The 22,705-nt window shown below is 42.2% G+C and overlaps 1 protein-coding gene across 2 annotated transcripts in view; it reads right to left on the minus strand.

The window, feature by feature from the left end:
* The window catches only part of unc5db (unc-5 netrin receptor Db), a 144,382-nt gene that overhangs the window by 24,569 nt on the left and 97,108 nt on the right, over positions 1–22,705 (minus strand). The window contains exons 7-11 of one of the 2 annotated variants that reach the window (XM_065962947.1): positions 17,659–17,823; positions 15,154–15,186; positions 12,443–12,628; positions 4,996–5,358; positions 343–427 (exon numbers count right to left, since the gene is read on the minus strand). In XM_065962947.1, the coding sequence (XP_065819019.1) occupies positions 343–427; positions 4,996–5,358; positions 12,443–12,628; positions 15,154–15,186; positions 17,659–17,823 (832 nt within the window). The remainder of the gene's footprint in view (positions 1–342; positions 428–4,995; positions 5,359–12,442; positions 12,629–15,153; positions 15,187–17,658; positions 17,824–22,705) is intronic. The other variant, XM_020648854.2, reaches the window with a different exon arrangement.

Raw genomic sequence — 22,705 nt, forward strand, 5'->3', positions numbered from 1 at the left:
TAGATTATCATGATATCAGGGTGCTTAGATCTAACTCAGATGTTTGTAAGCCACCAAACATAGATCAAATTACTGGATTTAATTTCTGCCTCAGTAATAGCTAAGAGTTAAGAGGCCAATAAACTATTCCACGCCCCCGATAAAACAGAAACAGGACAACCAGGACAGATGATTAAATGTGTGTTCTGTGTGTGTGTGTGTGTGTGTGTGTGTGTGTGTGTGTGTGTGTGTGTGTGTGTGTGGGGTGGGGGGGGTAGGGGGTGGGGGTTGATAAGATGGAGGGAAACCAACCTGACAGATAGATGCATCATAACATGATATTTGGTAAAACTCTGGTCTCACCTCGCCTCTCCCTGATTGATCTCCATGTACATCTCCATGGACGTGTTTTCAGCCACTGCTCCATGAGGCACCAGCAGGCTGACCCCTGGAAGATACACAAACAATAAAAAAATAATCAATAACAGGAAATAAACTGAGTGAGTTAATGTTTTAGAAATGTAAGCAGTAGAACTCATATTGGGTGGTTTGAAATGTAAAGGCCCTGACACACCGAGCAGACGACAAAGAACTAGTTGAGACAAAGACCAACTGTGACGTCGCCTCACGTTGCCTTTTGTCTTGGCCAAAAAGTCGCACTTGAACACACCTCAAAGACTACAGCCAACGGCCAACCACCATGTACGTTCTGGACATGTGTGACAGGAAATAACTCTCCATGCCAGCAGGTGGCGGTAGTCCAAGACCATTTTCACACCACTGACAGTCACCACTCGTATTAGAGGTAGTCTACTAATGGAGAATAATGTCTGATAAAAAGTTGAAAATGCCGCTGGCGTTGTCAGTTCTTGGTCTTTTAGTGGAAAAAGAAAAGAAGAGGCGGAGGAGACAAATAAGGAGAAACCACACTAATGGGTAAAAGCATGGATACTACAGAGACATGCTCAAGGGGCTTTCCTGAACCTGAGAGGAGAGCTGGAGAGAAATGAAACCTCCCAACAGCCAATCAGAGAGACTCCTCTCACCGGCGCTGATTCAACACGTCCAATCGGCCAAACAAAGGCCGACGAGTAGCGACGGAGCCGGACGCATCGCAAAAACTAGAGTGACGACCGCTTGGACCGACGGCCGACGATCTGGACAAAATACAGACAGTTAACATTTCTGTTTGTGTTTCTCTTTTTATAAATGGTATCTGGTAAAACAGCTCTTTATTGATTTGGTCTTTCTCATTTCATAATAAAAGTCTGTTGGCTGTTAAGTAAACAGACCATCCTGGTCAATGCACCTGATCAGCCTGATCAGGAATAAATGGAAAATAGACATTTTCCAAATGATTTTGATTTCAGTTTGTCAATGAGTAGAAGAAAAACAATATACTCCTTCAGGTCTCTCATCCAGCAACGCTTGCACCACATTTGATCATCTTTCATGAAGTGGAGATGTGGAGAGCAGCGCTGGCCCCTCACTGCTGCCTGACACAATCATTCAGCCTCTTAGTGAATGGAGAATTATTTCTGAGCATATAGAAGCCCTGCTTTACAAAGACAAGGATCAGAAGTGCATTGTGGGAGATAAAGAACAAAGCTTGTTTTTGGCCGCTCTGTATTTTTAACAGGATGGTTTTCATTGAATAAGCATGGCATCACATGTTAGCAGAGGCTTCTCTGCAGATTTCTCTGGGCGAATATCCAGACAGCAGTGAGCGAGAGACAACTGGGTGTGTTGTGCTCAGTTGTGTTTTTGCTTCATTTAAAGGATCAGTCATGTTAAGAAGAACAAAGTATCGTCTCTCTTTTCTGCAGAGGTTATGAGAACTCAGAGTTATCCAAGAACACACACTACTACTAAAACTACTACTTATAATTATAACTATCACTATAATACTAAAAATGATAAGAATGACAACAAGAAAAATAGTTAGAAGAAGACATTCTCCTTTCTCAAAATTCAATATCCGAAAAATCTAATCAAAATAAAGCAGCATGTGGCAACGATGGAGTCCAAGTACGATACCAAACAATGCAATGAGATGAGATGGGATAAGGTACGAAAACATACAATATATGATACAATATGATGTGATACAAATAGATATGACGATGCAATGTAATGTGATACGGTACAATACGATGCGATTTGGTGTTTGGTGGTTATTTCTGCTGTAAAATTCAAATGATGAATTCTCGAAACAAACTGTGGATTATTTCAGCCGAGGTCAGACATCAGCAACACAACACAAATCGCTGACAAAGTATTCATGTTAACAGTGTTGCTTATATTCTGTTAGTCTACATATCCCTTTCAATTTGGGTACAACTCTAAAAAGCTAGAAAGATGACAGAACCTTGACTTGTAAATGTCAGACATACTCGGCTCCAATCCAAACAGAGATCTGCTGCTATGAGATATCTCATACATACATGGTTACAGCTTCACAGAGCTAAAAGAAGAATTACTCTTACATGGTAGACAGATTTAAATGGTACATTCACAAAGTTAAAAATTCACTTGAAATCCAGTGTTGCACACATTTATGCGATATACATCACGATACAATAATATACGATATGACACGATACAATGCGATCTGATGTGATGTGATGCCATGCCATATGATACGATATGGTATAATGCAATACACTACAGTACAATTTGATGCAACTTGGGCTCTAGTGTTGCACAAATTTCGAACCAGAACCACAAAATTTAGATTATGAAGCTGTTTGTTTCTTATTGGACTAAACACAAAACTCATGATTATCTTTAAAATCATTCATTGTTACCATGGCTACTAGCTGAAACTTTGCTAATGCATAATACATTTCAGTTACTTATCCTACAGTGACCCTGTACAATATTAAACACAGATGTTGCACAGACAGCGAGAAAATCTCATTTATGAATTCTGACATTTCGAGAGCAGAGGTGGATGACTAGACTAAAGAAAATAGTTTTAAAAACAGCCCTAATGACTGCTTTAGACTCATCGATGTCCCAATAATTATTATATGAAATCATGTAATCAATGGCACTAAACATCTACGGCCTCACATGGCAACATTTAAAGGTTTAAAGGTTGTCGCTAGTTTGGTGTCAAACCACTAAGGTGATGACAAGGCTTTCAGTAATCTGCAGTGAAATGTTGCATATGGTGAGCTGTTCTCTTTAATGAATAGTGGTACCTATAGACAGGCTGCCACTTTACAGCACTGACTCGTTCACTCAGAGAAAACTGCAAGAGGCTGATTCCATTTCCCCTCTCAACACCTGAAGACCAGCTTTACATGCACAAGGACCACTGGAGCAGGCTGCAGGTTGCGCAGACACATGGACTGTTGACCTAGTGACAGTTGTAGCTGCCCATGTAAACTTCCCATCTGTGTTGACCAGACGTGGTGACAGCCTGACCTCAGTTTGACTGGACGAGCCTGTCAGGATGTGGATCAGATATTACAGCCGCCTGCTCGACTGTGACCGGCTGTTAGCGCTGTTTTATATTTCTTTTTATTTGTTCTTGACGTGCCTCCAACACAGCTTCTAAAGCCTTGACTGCAGTCCACCAGTCGATGAGTCTCAATGAAATAACAGCATCATGATTCATCCAACCAAAAGAATCCACTGGTTTCATTGGGAGTCAGTTCTTCTTCACTGCTCCACAAAGACTGAAATGTAAGTCATAACTACAAACATGTCTGAATGATTTAGCAATGTTGGAAAGATTTAACATTGAATAATAAAACAGTAAAAAATGTTAGCATAAAAGTATGTTTTTAACTATTTAAAGGACGTACACATCACAGATAAAAAAGAGGGAAAAATCTGTTAATATATATAAGGAAGTGTCGTCTGTTTCAAGATCTATTATCAATGTTCATTTTCAGTATCAACTGATCGTCAAACTAGATGAAAAAACATATTTATTTTACATTTATTATGAATGGTTTTCCAAAGTATATTACCTTAAAGGAGCAGTATGTAACTCTGACACCTAGTGTTTAAAATGGGTACTGCAGTCCAAATTCTAAACATTATAGAGAGCTGTCTCCCCCTCCCCCGCCCCTCCTCTCTAGAGTCGATGCTCATGCAGGTCACCATGTATTGGACACTGAAGCTTCAGTGTTTATCCAGCTCTGCATCGGTCTGTAAACCTTTCTGTGTTCTAACCTCTCTCCATTTTTCAAAAGCATCTCCAATATTGAGCCTAGTTTGAGCACGTTTCTGCTCGTGGAGCTTATTAGAAACATGCAGAGGCTTTTTAGGTCGAGTACAATCACTTCTATCTGAACCACTTCTCTCCCATCGCTGCAACACCTGTTGGTTTGACATCTGTCTGTCTTCCTGGCAAGCTGAGGGGCAAGTTATGGACTGGGGACTCGTGTTAAAATGAACAGTTTGAGCTGCAACAAGCTGCTTGTAGCTTGTTTGTATTTCAATTTGGCACTTTTTTGTTAGAATTGTAAATTTGAACATAATATCTTTTTAAGTCCTCAAAGAAATATGTCTAAAAGATTAATGTTGCCACTGTGTTGTGTTACTTTTTAAAGTTCAAAACAAACTCTTGAATATGAAATCTTGTCCATACTTTATTTTAAGTAGACATGATTGAGGGATGATGTAGATAGAGAAACTAAAAGCTATTGACTCCTGTGTTTGTACACATACTTAAGGAATGTTCACAATCTCGATGGCATTTTAATACACTTTAATTTTGTTGTTTCCTCCTCCAGATAACAGAAGAAGTTTTTAGGACCTCTGAGCATCCTCCCTGTATGTTGGGAATAAAACTATAAATTGGAAACAAAATAAGTCCCCACTTGTGGGTGGATAGAAGAGGCTTCACTACCAACAACAGCTCAAGATGTTTTTGTTTGTTTTCATCACGTCTGCAGTCTAATAGTGGAATGCAACGTGAGACTTCCTTAGCATTTATTTACTGAACCGACTGAAAAACATAGTCTAAACGAGTTTTCATCTACTTCCTGAGAAGCTCACCTGTGTTTGGCACCACCAGTCGTCCTCCCAGATGGCCATACTGGCCGGCGGTCCTGACCTCTTTTCTGCCTGTGCTGATGGGCCCGTTGAGGGTCAGCAAGCCCCTCTTGTGTTTGTCAGCAGTGCTGCAGTAGTCTCGACTCAGGTCCCGTGGGAAGGTCTCGGCGGGGGCTTTGGAGTTGAATGCCGCTCGCTCAGTTAAACCCAGCGAAACCATAAAGGAGCTCTGGACTTTGATTTTGATGTCGGGCAGAGGGTCGAAGAGCTCTTTGTCTGTGCCGTCCTGGAAGCACAGAGGTGTGCTGTAAGTCCGCCCCACCGTCAGGTCCGGCTGGATTGAGGAGTTGAGAAGCAGTGGGTTGCCTGCAGATGTGGAGAGAGAGCACAGAATACAAGTCAAGCATCGTAATAAGGTCAAGATTAAGGTTGAAGAGCTGAACTACAGGGTCTTTACAACAGGAAAGGTTAGTAGAAGAAAGAGAACGTGCAACTCAATTTTCATAAATGAATGATCATCAAGAGATCTGATATCAAGAGCAGCATCTGTGGGGATGATAAAAATAGGATCAATAAGCTGATCTGTGATTAGCAATACCCCAGACTCACTTGATTTCACCTTTGAGAAGAGAATGAGGACCACATTAACTGTTTTGATCTTTGAAGGCAATCTTTTACACAGTGATTGTGGGGAGGATAAAAGTTCAAGCAGGAAGACTGGTTATATTATCTCACACATTCATCCATCTCTTCATTTAACTCAGCCCCTCCCTCTCTACCACTACCTCCGTCTCCCTGCTCTGGTGATCAGCTGATTATGGCCGTTTACTCTTTACGTTATCATCCAACCAGATTCTGCCACAATCTCTCTCAACCAATCATCCTACTGCTGTCACATTTTAAAACCTTTTCTCTCTCTTCCACAGTCAGTTTGTCATTTCAGTGTGATCGCTGCGACCCTCCTCCTCCCTGTTCACCTCCATTCCAGCTCAGCAGAGTTTAGATACAGCCTCAGAAACCCACTCCTCATCACATCCTGCATTCTTCTATCAACACCACCACCAGGGTCTAGACTCCATAGGGGGGGTATCACCACCGCCACCAGGGACATTGATCTTTTCCTAATCTGTTAAATTAATATTAATAAACTCTTACTTAAAGGGGACATATTATGAAAAATCCACTTCCACAGTGTGTTTGAACATATATTTGGGTAACCTGAGTGTCTACCAACCCACAAAATGTGAAATAAACCCATCCAGTCCTTTGTTTGTGGTCTGCATAAGTCTTACAACACAGAGGAAAATGCTCCGTTTCAATTTACTCTCCTTGTGATGTCACAGTGGGACTCTGGTCAGAAAAATCCCCTCCCCTGGTATCTCCACCCATGGACTCCACCCCCAGCCAAGAACAAAACTTTTGCGCAGGTCCGCCATTTTTGTTCTCATCACAGAGGAGTGATGTCTACTGGGAAAACTCAGGGGGGTCTCATTGCATTCAAAGAGACACACACACCAAAACAGAGCGTTCTGAGAGAGCTGGTTTATACAGGGTCACAGACCTCCTCTGCTGCTTGATTCATGTTCCTAGATTCAGACCTCCAGTCTGGTTAAGAAGGCTCATCAACGCCTCTTTTTCCTGAGGACACTGAAGAGACACCACCTGTCTTCAGCTGTACTGATGAACTTCTACCGCTGTGTGATCGAGAGCATCCTGACCAGCAGTGTCTCAGTCTGGTACGGAAACTGCTCTGTCGCAGACCGTAAGGCGCTACAGCGGGTGGTAAAAACCGCCCAGCGCATCACAAGGTGTCCACTTCCTGCCATTGAGGATGTCCAAAGAACACGCTGTCTGCGGCGAGCTCATGGCATCCTTAAAGACTCCTCCCACCCTGCCCACAGACTGTTTACCCTCCTGCCCTCCGGCAGGCGCTTCAGAAGCCTCTGGACCAGAACCAGCAGACTGAGGAACAGCTTTTTCCCCAGAGCTGTTTCTCTACTGAACTCTACCCCCCGAACTCTGAACTCTGTCTCTCTCTCTCTCTTCCTCTCTCTCTCCGCCCCCTGCTGACCCCCCCCCCCCCCCCTTTCCCCTGCATATCACCTCACACCCATCATCCCCCCACCACTCCTCCTGGTCACACACACACATCTCTCATCCATCTGTATTATTGTATTATAGTATGTTCATATTATGTCCATATTCTTTATCTTATCTGTAAACTAGTATAGCATGCTCACTGCATCTTAATCTGTATATTATTAGTATAGCATGCACACTGCACCTTAATCTGTATATTATTAGTATAGCATGCTCACTGCACCTTAATCTGTATATTATTAGTATAGCATGCTCACTGCACGTTAATCTGTATATTATAATCCTAACAATACACTTATTTTGTAGCATTACTTATTTATAGCATTTATTTATATTTATAGCATCCCATTAACCCATTAAGCACAGAATTACTGTACATAGCACAGACTCTTGCACTTTCTGCTTATTTGCACTTTTGGTGAGATGCCAAACCTCATTTCGTTACTCTATACTTGTATATGTGTAATGACAATAAAGTTGAATCTCATCTCATCTCATCTCATCTCATATTTTGACCAAAGCACAGCACAGATGTTTCATTTAGACCACAAGGGACTGTTTGAAAAGATGGAGGAGGGGGATAATATGTCCTCTTTAAGAATCTCCTGATTGAATGTCATTGGCATCAAATTCAAATTGGGCATTTAATTTCTAAAAGAATGCAAAAAACTTGAAGCATTGGACATACTGTCTTTGTGCTGGTTTAATCAAATATTGGGTTTGGATGTTCTGCTAATCATCACATTCTACTTTAATAACATGGTACACAATATCCCCACTTTCAAGGTAATGAGGCTGCAAATGAGACTTGGCTTGGGATCAGCTTTTATGTAAAGTGTTATGGTACTCCTCATTATGGTCAGGTTAAGGTCGATCTTATTCATAAAGGGTTTAAGGGTCACATTTTTTTGTACAATCTGCTCGTTTTTTTCTGCAGCTAACCTGTGAAGCTCCAGCACCAATTACAAAGACGCGTCCGGGCCGGGGAGCAGTACATCACAGGTATAGGAGCATAACCTGGACAGAAGGTCCAGGGCACAGAGCCACGGTCAGAGCGTTAGATTTAATTACCAAGCACACACACAGCTTGATCTCCATAACACATCTGCTGGAGTCAGCTCCTCTGGACACCCAGTTGTCCTTACGAAGGACAGGAGCGAGGGCCAGGAGGGGTGTAGGTGACTGCTCTGTAATTGAGGAGAGTCTTTCAGCTCCCAGTATGGACCCAGCAGCCCATGGAGGGGGTCTTCAGCTGTGACCATTAGATGTGTCTACGCTGCCAAATGCAGCGCGGAGCCTGCTGCATTGATCTGGCAGACCTGTGTGGTGCCCCTGAACGAGCCGTGCCAAGATAACAGTGAAGTCAGTGAGTCCTTGCTGCCCAGCTGTTGCCTGGCGAGGGGTGCAAGGCAGGAGGCTAATGTTGTTTTATTTTTAGGAAAATCATTAATTATGCTGCAGAGTGATTTGTGATGGGCATTTTAGGCTTTGTGGGGTTTGACTTGTTTTTCACCTTTTCAGTTCTCTTTGTCTTCCCAACTTCCCACACCCACCAATTATTAAAGATAGAAAAACACACGGCTGTAACTTCTGACTATTACAAACAAATATTAATATGGACATCACTTATCAATCATGCAGGAAGCATTGCATTACAGGCAGAACTACCTCATTACCCTAATACTGGTTGGTTATTTGGAACTCCTAAATTAAAAAAAAATGTTTTTATAGCCTAAAAGTGTTTAAATACTTAAATCTGATCATCCCCCTGAACACACACACAACCCTGGGATTCTTGTTCTGGGTTGCCGGTGTATGCAAAAAGCATCGCTCTTGATTATCTGGTGTATCCTTTCGTCTGACTCTCTCTCTATCAGGGCTCTCATCCTTGTAAAAAAAAACCTCCTGATATCATATTTGACAGAGGAGCTGTATGTGTGAATGCAAACAGCCAAATCTTTCACTCGATATTCACCCGGAGTTTCTCCTGCAGCCTCCTAGGATTTTTTCTGCAACAAGTTCGAGTGAGCTGATGTGAGAACGTGGCAGGATATAATCAGGAGAATTCACCTCGAGCCAGTGGGAGGGGGTGGTGACGTTTATTTCCTGTTACTGCTGTACAGTGCATAGAGTGTATACATGCGATCGCTACGATCTCCGTGCACATTATTAAACGGCTGCATTATGTTTTCTGTTTGTCAGTATGTTGTTCTCCACTCTTTAGTTGATGTTGTGATTCTGAACTACACATAGCATTGATATAAAGGCAAATATTCTCATTATAACATCGTATAATGGAGTCTGTTTCTTCATCCACTACTTCAGTGTGGATTTTTAAGTCTGTCATACCTCATGCCTCATGATAACCTGATCTCATAAAAACTTTTTTTAAGCTTTTAAAACAGCCACAGTTAGTTTTATACAAAAGCAGAAATGTTGCAACTCAATCATTGCATTTAAAGTTTTGAGATGCATTTACAAACATTTCATCAGAAAACTGTTTCAGACAGTTATATGATGTAGTACGGCGTCAGAGTGCAATAAATCTGGATTATTTTATTGGTGTGTTTTTTCAAAGGGATTAATTAATCAAATTAAAGCATTATTAGAGTAAAAAAACATTGGCAGGGCTGAAATCTGTCAGCTCACCTGCTTTAAAAAAATGATACAAAGCAATGCCATGTTGAGACCTTCTGCTGCTCCGTGGAGGCTCAAGCCCACAGCACCATCGTGGACATTACCTCTCCACCGCTGACATTCGATCACTGCTGGATTTTCACCCCTCCGGTCGAGTGGAGAAAGATCTGATTATCGCTCGAGTGTGCATCTTTTAAGAATGGCGCAGCGAAAATGGAACGGCAGTGGTGAGATGAGAGAAGTTAATGAAATGTACCTCGGGTTGAATACCTTGAGGGATAGGTTTGGAATTGGGCTTCTGATTAAAAATCACTGAGAAGGAGAGGTAATGTGGAGAGACAGAGTCAGGTATTCAGCACTCTGCCTGACAACCGCTTAGTAGCAGAGAGCCAGCTGCAAGCTGGAAAAATCCTTTAAGATTGTTTTTGTCTCGTCACAATGATCACATAAAGAAGGAATTGATTTGAAATGAATCGTAAACTATTGGAGTTAAATGCCTGCAGTAAGCGGTTGACAATACATTCATGACAGTGGGGGCCAACATGACACACTTTTTCAACCATTTCTAAAACAAACTGGAGCTCAGGAGGTGTTCTACATTTTATTGGGACCCTTGGCTAGCTTGGCTGATGTCCTGCTAGATGTAGATCAAGCTCAAACAATCATCCATCAAACAAGTTTTTCTCACACTCCTCCAATCAGAAGGAGCTTTGCTGCCTGTAATCGTTGCCTCTCACAGTCTGCCTCATGATACTGTCACAGCAGTGGTTAGGATGGATCACCACTTGGTACCACTTGTGCTAACCCAGAGGTGACACATAAATGACTGCTGGGAGTCTGATTGGGACAGTCACAAATCCAATGAAACTTATTGCTGCAGCAACAAAAACTGAATAGATGTTTACTGATCCGCACCCTCCATTTATCTCTCAGTGGTTGAAGCCAGAGTAATCTGAGGGAGGAGGGTGGAGGTGTGCTCGGCCTAAACCAGTCCAATATACCCAGAGTATCTTTCTGTTATCTGGCTTCACCAACCCTGACAAATGAGATCGTGATAAACCGTCACACCGAGCAGGTTATCAACGCGCTGTGTAAACTCAGAGGAACTTTGAGCTTTTTCACTTAGAGTGGGTGGTAGCTTCAGATATCAGATCCTGATCATGAAGGTGTCTGCTGTAAGCTCTCTGTAACTTAGAGCAAACGATGTCAAAAGAAAAGTAGAAGATTGAAACCAACACAGCTGCAGGGAGAACAGAAGGAAGAACAACTGGCAGAAATATAATGGCACTGTGAGAATTTGTAAATTATTGTCTTGACTTGAATGTATTTATTTAACAGGGACGATGCAGTTTAACATCGTTTCAATACAAAGCATGACACTGATGTGCTGCACATCATTTTCATTTCCAACTCTTGTCCCTAGCAGGGCCTTCGGGTAAACAGAGCAGAAAAATATCCAACATAAAACCTCTCAACACTGCATGAGGATACATTAAAATATCACCAATGTTAATTAGCAATTTAAGATTCAACAACTAAACATGGGTACAGGCTTATAATATCACTTCACCATCATTAGTGTATCATAGATCTAGGTTTAGAGTTCCGGTTATTCCCTTAAACGAGTATTTTCTTTTGTGGGATGTCTTACAATCACACTAAGATGGCGCAGGAAATGGAGACACACTGCAAACCATTTATTAGTATTACTATACATTAGAGGGATGAAAGAGTGAGAGAGTGTCTGGCTAAAACGCTTTTCTTTTCATTGCATTGACTGTATACTGCATCTTTGAATGCATATGACAAAACTAAACTATTCTATTCAGTGTCAAATGTAATACTACAGCTGCAGCCACAGTGCCAGTTATAAGGCATGTAGAAATGAACGAAAACAAAAATGAAAGCAATGAGTCGTTCATCTTACATCAAAATCATACAAACATAAAAGGCTTCAGTGTTTTAATGAGTCTCTGTTGTTGGATGATTACTTTAAAGTCTTGTGCTCTTCCTCAACCCTCCCTTCTTATGATGACAAACTGTAAATGAACTTGAGCTTGTAAAGTTATTTTCTAGTCTTCTGACTACTCAAAGCGCTTTTACACCGCATGTCATACATTCATACACATTTATACGCCACCGACTAAGCAGCGAGAATAACTTGGGGGTAAGTGTCTTGCCCAAGGACACATGGAGATGGGGATCGAGCCCCCAACCTTCCGGTTGAGAGACTACCGACTCTACCAACTGAGCCACAGCCGCCCCCATATCATCTGCTCACAGAGCTCTGTGGTCAAGAGTCTGATTGGTCAGTAGGCGGTGTGTCATACAGTCTGACCTATTATCCTGACCTTCTCCAGAGCAGGTCAGGTGTTAAACCTAAGTTACCACGGTGATCTACCCTGGTAAGAAGTGATCCCCATCTTAGTACTGCAAAGTGTTCACCCTGCTCCATAGTACAGGCCTCTGGTCTCTTGTACAGGTTGGTAATCTCCTGCTGCATCATAAAGGCGGAGGAGGTTTGTCAAAATAGAAGGACAGGTCCCTTCCTTGACTCTGAAATGTATAAAAAGAGGTTGCAGGGTTTGGTGCCCAAAGCCAACACATGCCATCTATCAACATGGTGCCCCTGATCAGGAGGTCTTTGATGGCGCTGCCCTTTGGTCTTTGTCAGTGTTTCTGTCAGCGTGGAGATGTCTGCACTCCCCCTTACCTTGTCCTGTTGTCTTAAAGTTGAAGGACTGGAAACCCCCAGCCAGTGCAGAGGGGTCGATGACATCCACACCGTACTCGCTGTGGTTCTTCCTGTAGAGCATAACTGCCACTACGAGGATGACCACAGCGATGATTCCAGCTCCCAGGCCCGAGTACAAAGCCACATCATTGGAGCTGTCCACACCTGAAGCACACAAAAAAGAAAAGCTAAAGTTATAAAAGTTGGTATTCACATGATGGCTTAGTCTCAAATTACAGCTGGAGACACATAAAACCTGTCCCTGATAAAGACTGGTTGAATAGTTTAACTTCCTTTAGTTGTTTTGACGCATGTCAGCCTTACACAGGGTTTTTCCTGCATTCCATTTGGAGGTGGTCACCTTTGTCTAATTGTGTTCTGCCCCTGGCATGAAGTAGTTAGTGCAATAATGGCGGCGGTGCTGTATCGTCATCAGTAGATATTCTAGAGTCTGTTGGGGCCCATGGTAAAAATGAATTGGGGGGCCCTCCAATTGGTGTTCATCACCACTATGACTTTTTTTTCCCTGTTTCTTTCTCTCTCCTATAGACGGATAATTCCTCTTCCTTTTTCTTTGTTGACTCATTGACAAACTAGTTTTTACAGCAATAAGGCATGCAATGCTTAGCAGGGCAACAAGAGTGAGTGGTGTCAGATGGGGCCCCCTTAGGGAGGCTCTTTACTATAATTGCAAAATTTGCACATTTTGTGCTGCTGCTTTGGTTTTAAGTTTGTCAGCCCTCAGGGGCCCCCTAAAAGGGCCCCAAGCAGTTGCCTGCCTTGCTTGCTGAGAAGCAGCGCCTCTGATCGTAAACAATCCGGTGCAGCCAAACAACAAAAGAGACAAAAGAGTTCATAATAGATGACACAGTCGGGATCAACAAGTCGTGGAGTCAGCTCCACATTTTAAAAACTGTTTTCAGTTTTCAGCAGTACAAATATAGAACGTGAACGATGTTAAAATCTGTCAGATTAATATTTCTGTGAGGTGAGAAAACTGCTGAAATGAAGAAGTCAACTACTCTCTCTCTCTCATGTTCATCGTCAGACTCCATGTGAATGACAACATCCACGCAGGAAGTACCAGATATTGATAATATACATGACATAATTCCCATTTTGCAAAAATAAAGGGGGATTTTTTGTCAAATTGGTGCACAAAAATACACCAGAATACAAGAATTACAGTGTTTGATGCTCAAAATTAGAGCCTGACCGATTTCTCAGCAAGCTGATCATATCGGCCGATATTATCATATCCAGTGACTATTGTATCGGCCAATTTTATCTCCCATATGCACCGATATTACTAGATTTATTCACCAGTCAAAAAGCATTTCATTTGAGTTAGATTTCACTAGCAGTTCTCTGTCACCAGCAGAGGGCGCTATATGGATTACAACAAACCTTATCACTCTCCAGAGTTTGAAGCGGTGATGCACGTACAGTACAGTTAATTTCCAGTGGAGTGAACATCTTGTCTTCATTATAAATATTTATTTGATGACTGCATTTTAGCGGTCAACACAATAAATGTGTAAATATATCTATCTCTAAAGATTGAACGTAGATATCTGGTATCTAATTTTTTTCTCTTCCTGATATAGACATTGGTATCAGCCCCAATAATCTCATATTGGTCTTTCCCTAATCATAATGTGATGACCCTCAGGCCCCCCCAAATTAATCCCATAGGCTAAAATCAATACATTTTTTCTCTAACTGTGAAAATGAACACATTAGCTTTTATGTTGTATTAATTTTAGTTTATGGGCACATTCATTTGTACAATAAATAAGGTTTTAATATAAGATAAGTCCTTTCTTTAATTGCACAATTATTAGAGTCCCTAATGTTGTCTGTAGAAGTGTTGAGTCAGTGTGCACGGTACATCTGCACATGTACGAGGTGGGAAAGGAACCAACACCGTCCTCATTTGGAGCCAGGAAAAACCCTGCTGCAGCGTTATGATTGAAGTAATTGCACTGCACCAGCTCTGCCTCCCACGTCTGCATTTTGGGTCCTATTTCCTGTATTCCAATTTCCCTGTTTACACACAAAAGAGGGTCCCTTTTGTGTGTAATGATGACATAATGAATAAAGTAAGAGGGTGAGATTGTGGAAAGAAGTGGTGAGTAATGCAGCAGGCGCGACACTTGCACTAATTTGACAGGCTAATAAAAACACTTGGGCTAACACCTGACAATCACTTACTCCGGCTGACTCCGGCAGGTGATTGAAAGCTGCCACAGGAATGGAAGGACAACCCCGGAAAAAATGGTTAAATTACCTAATTTGCAATGATTACATCTCATTAATCTTTCACAGCATAGCACATGTTCGCTTGTCACAACTGATATATCTCCTGGCTCAACGTAGAAAACGCAGCTGGGATGTCACGGCTGTCATGATATAAATAATGACATGAATGTATAATGAGCTCTTGCCCGGTTAAAACAGGAAGTGCTTGGATCAAAAAGAAACAAAAAAAGGTGGTTATCTTATTTTTCATTTGTCTGACTTCACCACTCTTCAGACTTCACTTCTTTTCCTGCCGACTTAAAACTTGAAGGAAATGTCATCTGTTGCAACCGTAATTGAGGGCATTTCATAGTAATTGCAGGTGGGAGGGTGGGGGGAGGGCGTCTGAGGGGGCTGATGATGAGAGAAATCCACAGAAGACAACTCACTTTGAGGATTAACGTCATGTAGCAGCTTTTGATCTGCAAAGACAGAGAGATAGAAGGAGACACAGAGGAGAGAAAGTGGTGATGAAGGCGGTCGAGTTCTCTGTGAAGTCACTAACAAGTTGTGGTCTAAGACGCAGCATCAGGAGCCGAGTGCACCAGCTGAGCTTTCTTTGCTCTCACGCCCGGCTCAGACACGCCCGACTTCTTTACTCAAATGAACATGAGTGCATCAAGCCTACCTGAACACAGTCAAAGCTGCACCTCTGCCCTATTGCATTAAAAACTAATGCTGAGCAGCATGCTGCCATGCTCTCTCACTTCTCCTGTCAACATATGTATCGAAGTTATAGAAAACACAAACCAAAAGAATACAAACAAATAACTTTTCAGATTGAACCACAAGCTGTCAAAATGTAAAATGATGACGGCTGCTACCAGTAACAGATACGATGGGGGGACTGCTGACAGTGAAGCGGCGCTTGCAGGTCGGGAAGCAGCGCCACATCTCTTACCGACACATTAAGGGTTAAGGGGAGAGCTCCTCAATAAAATCATTAATTTAATGAATGAATAAAGTATCTAATTGAAACAAACCTTTCAATTCGACTCTCTCACGTCTTTAAATACTTTCATTCATTTTTTTGTCTCTTATGTTTTGTGATTAAAGGAGCAATATGTAACTCTGACACCTAGTGTTTAAAACAGGTACTGCAGTCCAAATTCAAAACATTAGTGAGAGCTGTCTCCCCTTGCCTCTTCTTCCTAGTTGATGCTCACACAGGTTGCCATGTCATGGACACTGAAGCTTCCTACCTGTGTTCCTGGAACCTGTGATGTATATTTATTTCCTGGTGTCTCCTCTTCTTTACTAACTGTGAGATTTTTTATGAAACTAAACGTTTTGTATATCTTGTTTACACATTGCACTAAGCCTAAATTCCACCAGATGCGTGTTCAGTCCGTCTCCGCTCCGTTCCGGCAGCAGAGCTGGTTTTCACTGTATTTAATGTGTGTGCTTCCACTGGTTCCGCTGCACTGCGTCTCAGCTCTGGCGGTCCGGAGTCCTATGCAGCAGATATGCAAGGTTTCTATTTTTGCCAGATACCGGAGCACGGCGCATCAATTTACCAAAGAAAAGATCGAGCGGGACGGGAAGTCAGACACCGAAACTACAGTTCAGTCAGGACCACTTCAAGAAGGATACTTGACGCAGTTATATATATATTTGGCGGTATGGCTCTGTGAGGGATCTCCCTGTCCTTCCCGTGCATTCAAGGAAAGCTATAAGGCAGGAAGAGAAGCAGCAAACCCCAACAGAGCAAGCATCAATGACAAGCATGACATTGATGAAGTCAGAATAGCAGAAAAGGAGGAGGTGGGGAGGAGGAGGAGGGACGCAAATGCAGCTTGCAAATGCGGTTTGCAGAGCAGTGGCGGTTCTAGACCACTTTTACTGAGGGGACCAAACTGGGGCCAGTTGTTTTGTCAGAGGGGAACATTAAACTCAGGTGAAAAATAGACAAAGATGATCTCTTTAAAAAAAAAATATATATATATTATGCCAAATAATAGCACCCATCATTAAATACTATGATTTATATTTGTTTCAGTAACAGTATTTAATACTAGATTGTGAGTCCGGTTGTTGAGTCAAATACTGTGTATGTGTTATTAGGGGGGGCTCTTCCTTTTGGAGGGGTGCCCACAGGGGGGACCAAGCTCAGTGTTACAGGGGCACTGGCCCCTGTTGGCCCCTGCCTAGAACCGCCCATGTTACAGAGGGAGCAGCAAAGAACAGGCAGGCTAGAGCAGTTTAAATAAGGCGGCATAAGAACTATTTGGCCAATAGGACACTTTGAAGCAAATCAGCTGGCCATCAGCTGATGAGGCTTGCGAACTCTGGCATGATAGAGCATGACTCCGTGGCCTGCCTGAACTAATGCTACACTCAATTAAAACATCCATTTATTTTCAGAATAAAAGACTCAGTATTGACAGTTCAGAACAATGATTGTATGTGTGTTTGTTTATGTGCTTTAAATGGTTTTATACAGATTTATACAACATGCATCATATTATCTTGCGCGTCACAAGTGAATCTGTCCACCACGGGAATTCCTTTGTCTCAGCACTCTCAGCTGCGCTCTCCAGACTGGAGCTGAACACACAATGCACATGCATCTGGTGGAAGTTCTGGGCTAGTGTTCACTTCAGTAAAATGACCCCAACTGTTGGAGGACATTTCAGTCCAAACATCTAGTATCACTGAAGTGTCATCGGTTCACACTTCTTACTGCTCATTATATTCACTATGAGTAATGGTCAGTCGTCATGTGAGCAGCACACGGGAGAAAGAGCGCTGACGTCCCAAGTGGGTCATGTTCCCCTTACACACTTCCTGCTCAGATAGACCTGTAAATGCTCCATGTAGGTGTAGTGTTGATGATCACAATGACGTACACATGATGACGGTGATGATGTTGTCAAAGGGTCAATAAGCCTTACTCTGGATACACAGTCCGTCTGTGCAGTTCTCCGTGGCTTCACTGTTCCCGTCACACATCCTGCCACTGTGTCTGGGTGCTGGAGAGCTGCAGTCTCGACCCCGCTGCCTCCTGCACTGGCTGCTGCATTCAGTCCATTCGCTCCATTCATCCCAGCCTCCGTTAACTGTAACATAACGATACATAAAGAAGGAGAGAGGGTTAAGCTGATAACAAAAAACCCACCCATCCATTATCTGCTCTGCTCATCCTGTTAAGGGCTGCAAGGGAGTCTGGATCTGATCCCAGCTGTCCTTGGGAGGGAGGTACAAGACCAAACATGACCACAGCTAGCTGGCTGTGTGTTAAGATGGATAACACATCTCCACCTCACGATGCAGCGCGGAGTCGGCCCAGAAGGGATCAACTAATGGAGGTGCGGGATTGATGATGCCCTCGGGTTGGCCCAGTTCACAGCAAAACAGGGTCTTGTGTCGGCTTGAGGTGAACATGGGGGGGTTATGGAAAGTTCAATGACACTTATGTAAGTGTTCATTATGTTTCCTCACGCTCTGCTCTACTCCTGATAATACTGATCACACATTCACACTTCTGACAGTGTTGCAAGAGTGAATATGACCAGGACTGATTGTTTTTGTTCTGGTATTTAGACAGGAGAGTAGATAGTGTAGGAAACCAGGGAGAGAAAGGGAGAAGGGAATGACATGCAGGAAAGGAGCCACAGGTCAGATTTGAACCCAGGCTGATCATCTCGAGGACAACAGCTTCTGTACATGTGATGCGCCAACCAACCGCTAGGCCAACCGGTGCCCCCCATGAATGGTTATAATGGCATTTTCACCAATATTCGTATGCCTGGGTGTGATTAATGTTTAAATTCATTTAATCCAATATTGCAGAAGTTGTCTTTTAATACTAATAATTCCATCAAAGGATTCTGCAAAGGATTTCTGTAAACACATTTCTAAATGTGGGGATCCAAAAACAACTCCTTTCCTAGACTTACCTCGTCAGTTTAGGCCTTTGTCCTGACTTAGAAACTGGCATCCCATAATACAAAAAAATGAATTGTATCTGCAAATCAGGTTATGTTGCGTTTTACTTGGATACAATAAAAAAGAGTAAATCATAATTTTGAGTAAGTTTTGCGATCTTGTCTGTTTGGGAGCTGGTGTTATGCATAGAGGGTTAAGGTTAAGAGGAGAGACAAACTTCTGCCCACTACATGGAGGGGTGGGGGAGGTAGTTAAGAGGTTTCATAAGCAAGGCGGCCCATAAAGGAGAAAGCTCAAGAGGAGGGCCCATTGAGGTCAACAAAACAAAACATGGTCCGTCCTTATTTTAAGCAACAATGAGCATATTGTAAAAATACCATCACCCCCTAAAGCAACAAAAACACACGTTGTATTTATTGTTGCTTCAGTAAAGTGCCGTCTGTTTCCAAAATGTAAACCCCCTCTTCCTAAAATGATGTGACACTCTTTCTCCAGTTCTGTCAGCAGTGTTGTAGTACTCGAAATCAGTCTTGGTCTCGAAACCGCTTTTTGAAGGTCCTGGTCTGGTCTCGTAATTGAAATAATTTTTACTCGTTCATGTCCCGGTCTTAGTCTGAAGTGGACTCCAGATTTTGAAAGGCCACCACCACCACTGAAAGGCTATTTTTCCAAGTTATTACTTTGATCAGAAGGAAAACACCTCTTTTTTAAAGAAGACTTTCAAACAATTCATTTGTAGTTTTATCCTCTGGTTACGTCCGTAACCTTCCAGTTGTTACGGTTACAATTTTTCATTGATATATATGGTCTTGGTCTTGTTTCGGGCTCGATCCCTAAATGTCTTGGTCTTGTCTTGATCTCTGAGCACTCTGGTCTCGGGTATGTCTTAGTCTCAGTTAGTGTTGTCATGACTACAACACTATATGTCGGAATGAGTATAGCCATTCCAGTACCTGCACAAAGTCAAGATGTCAGAAAAAAGGAAGAAGAAAAGGAGGAAGCAGACTAAAGCATTTAACCCCACAAGAACTTTTAACAAACTTATTTCAGTCGGCTCCAAAGGCTAATGGGAGCGAGTTAGCCAGGAGGCTAGCGCTAACACGACTGATCGAATGTGCACACGTTGATTTAAATCATATCCTGGGAGGGCACATTCACTGGGCCTGTCAGGGGCCCAGACATTTCTGCGGGCGGGCCTGTTCATAAGTAGTGATTTGTGAGTTGAAGCTCAACCAACTGAAACACATCCTGTCTCTGTAAAGACATGGGGGTCATCCTGACAGGTCACAATTCTGGAAACAAAGAATACAAGTGCTTTCCCAAAACGTCAAAAACATTTTAAGATATTTGTCTTAATCCTGACAAAGACCAAGTAGCTTTATCTGTTATATACACACACTTAACGATACAACACCAGACGCAGGGTGTGATGGTGGAACAGCTTGAGAGACATTAACCCCAGGGCCTGTTCAAATGGGATGGGATTTGATGCAGGACCTTGAAACCAAGACAGTCTGGTGCATGCAGATACCTCAGCTCCATCCACCATGCTCTGACATCTGATCATGGAAGAACTCATCATATTTAGCCTCACAAACATTACGAGTCCATATGGCGGCTGAATATTTTTGGCAGTAGTTGATGTACCCATAATGCAGTGCTGCGGGCCGTGGGGAAGTTTAATCTTTCCTCGTGGTGTTCTATGGGCTCTTTTCACTCTCGACATTTGTCCGTGGTTTCTTCCCAGCTACTTGAAATGCAAACGATGTGATGTGTATATAAGAAGTGCATGTTGTGAGCTCATCTGGCTCATGGATCATTCAGCCGTTAGCTTTCTGTCACGTAAATACTGACATCATTTTCCCTGCTCGAGTTCAATGACAAGACTAAAGCAGTGAGTTGTAGTCTGTGTGCAGGAAGAAAAACGAAGTAGCGAGCTAAACAACAACATGCTTCTAGTAGTAGCTGTCAGAGAGCCCGGTGCTGCAGACCCCGGAGACCCAGGTACAGCTCACGTTAGCTCAGCAGACTAAAGACGAGACACTCCATACAAACCCATGATGTGTAAGCCGGACTACAGACTGAGAGGCAGGTGTGTTGCTTGCGACATGCTTCATATCAACTGTTGCCTTTAGAGAATTAATAGTCTGACAGACAAACAGAAGGATCATCTTTTACCTTTTACTGGATGCTTTTCACAGTTCAAGCTCTTTGTGTTGTTACATTCAGATCATTTTGAGATGTGTACTTTCTAATAACCTGATCTTCAATGTTTACACTGTTGCACTTAAGCTCATATTACACAATATGCCTGATTTACTAAGATCCAACGTAAAGAGTATTACACTTCCTGTTCCTGTGCGTTTTTTGCCGGTGATCAACTAAGAACCTACGGTGGCTGGGAAGTGCAAACCAAACTTACACAGTGTGAAACACTTTAAAAAAAGCTTGAGAGAAATTTACATTTTATAAAACAGAATGAGAGAATTAATTTACATTTTAGAAAACAAATTTACAAGATGTGAAACACTTAAGCGCGCTGGGACAAATGTACAAACGACAGAATCAAGATGGCAAGGGGATGTACCAATTGTGGAAGTGGCCTGGAAGTGATTGAGTGAAGGGTCTTTTTGTTTGTTTTGAAGTAAGATTGTGCAAAATGCGTTAGAGTTTAAAATGATGGAATGATGTTTTATTCGTTCTGTGGAACAGACCTGAGACAGTTAATGCAGTCTTTCTGCTGAAACAAACTAATTAACCGCTCACTCAGTCACTTCATGGTCACTTCCCTTTCCGTCAAGATTCTGTGGTTTGTAAATGAGTTTGTGGACTGGTAAAAGTGTTCTGCCACTTGAACATTTGTCATAAAGTGTTTCTCATCTTGTTAATTTGCTTTGTCCTCTGTAAAAGTGTTTCGCTTTTGTCATTCTGTTTTATAAAATGTAAATTTGTCTCAAGCTTTTTAAAAGTTTTTCACACTTAGTAAGTTTGATTTGCACTTCCCAGCCGCCTTGATAACACACTGTGGGTAGAAGAGCCCCATATTGAAAATGATTAAAAATGGACAATGCTTGTTCCCTTGCACATTCAAAAGTTTGTGCTGTTAGTAGATCAGCTTGCACTTCTGTTTCCAGGTGATATTAAGTTCATACATGTTTTAACACTCTCAACCTGTCAGTAAATCAGCCCTATGAGTTTTATACTCTTTCTATCTTGGTTCATCCTCGCTGGCTGAGCTAAGTTCCAAAAACCCCAAGATCTAAATTATAACCAAACCACCTTCTGCTTATAGAAAAACTGATGTTAAAGTTTATATGAACTCCATTCAGATTCAATTTGACATTATAGCATAAATAATTGTAACACTCCCTGTAGAGCAGATGAATGTTCCCATTAGTAATCCTGACGTTAAACCTCTGAAGGTTCAGGCTCTGAGGAGTCTACAACAAAGAGAGTTCAACATAGATGAGCTCAAGCTTAGGTAAACCTGCAAACCCTAAAGGACAATGGACATCGCAATCTTGGCTTTCAACCTTTTTTGATAACCAAGATTAAAAAAATTCTGACTGGTTTCATTGTCATAAGTTACGACACCTTGCAGAGCAGAATCAGAGGATTCTTGAAAGCTTGAAGTTTGCAACATATCATGTTTCTTTTTCATACACAGAACTATCCCTAATTGTTGAACACCCCAGAGACAGCAGAACGTTGTCTTACCATGGCATGCATTCACAGGCTTTGCGATCTTGTCTATTTCCACATAGTCATTACCAAGCGGCAACCCACGGTCTTAAAAAAAGAAGCCAATGCGGAAGTGCAAAATCCTGTAATTCATTGAGTGTCCACTCGAGGCTGGCTCCAGGTACACAGGAAGTCACATACTCATGACTGGCAAAAAGCAATTTTTACAGGATGAATAAACATGTTTACAGCCTGGTACTAAGAAACTAAATTGTTGTGAAGAAAAAGTGTTATTCATAGTTAGGAGTGTAGCTGACATGATTGACAGGTGGGCGTGATGTAACGGTTCATCAAGAGGCTTAAAACCCGCCT

Source organism: Labrus bergylta, chromosome 2 (genome assembly GCF_963930695.1).
Source record: "Labrus bergylta chromosome 2, fLabBer1.1, whole genome shotgun sequence".
In the NCBI taxonomy this organism is placed as follows: Eukaryota; Metazoa; Chordata; class Actinopteri; order Labriformes; family Labridae; genus Labrus; species Labrus bergylta.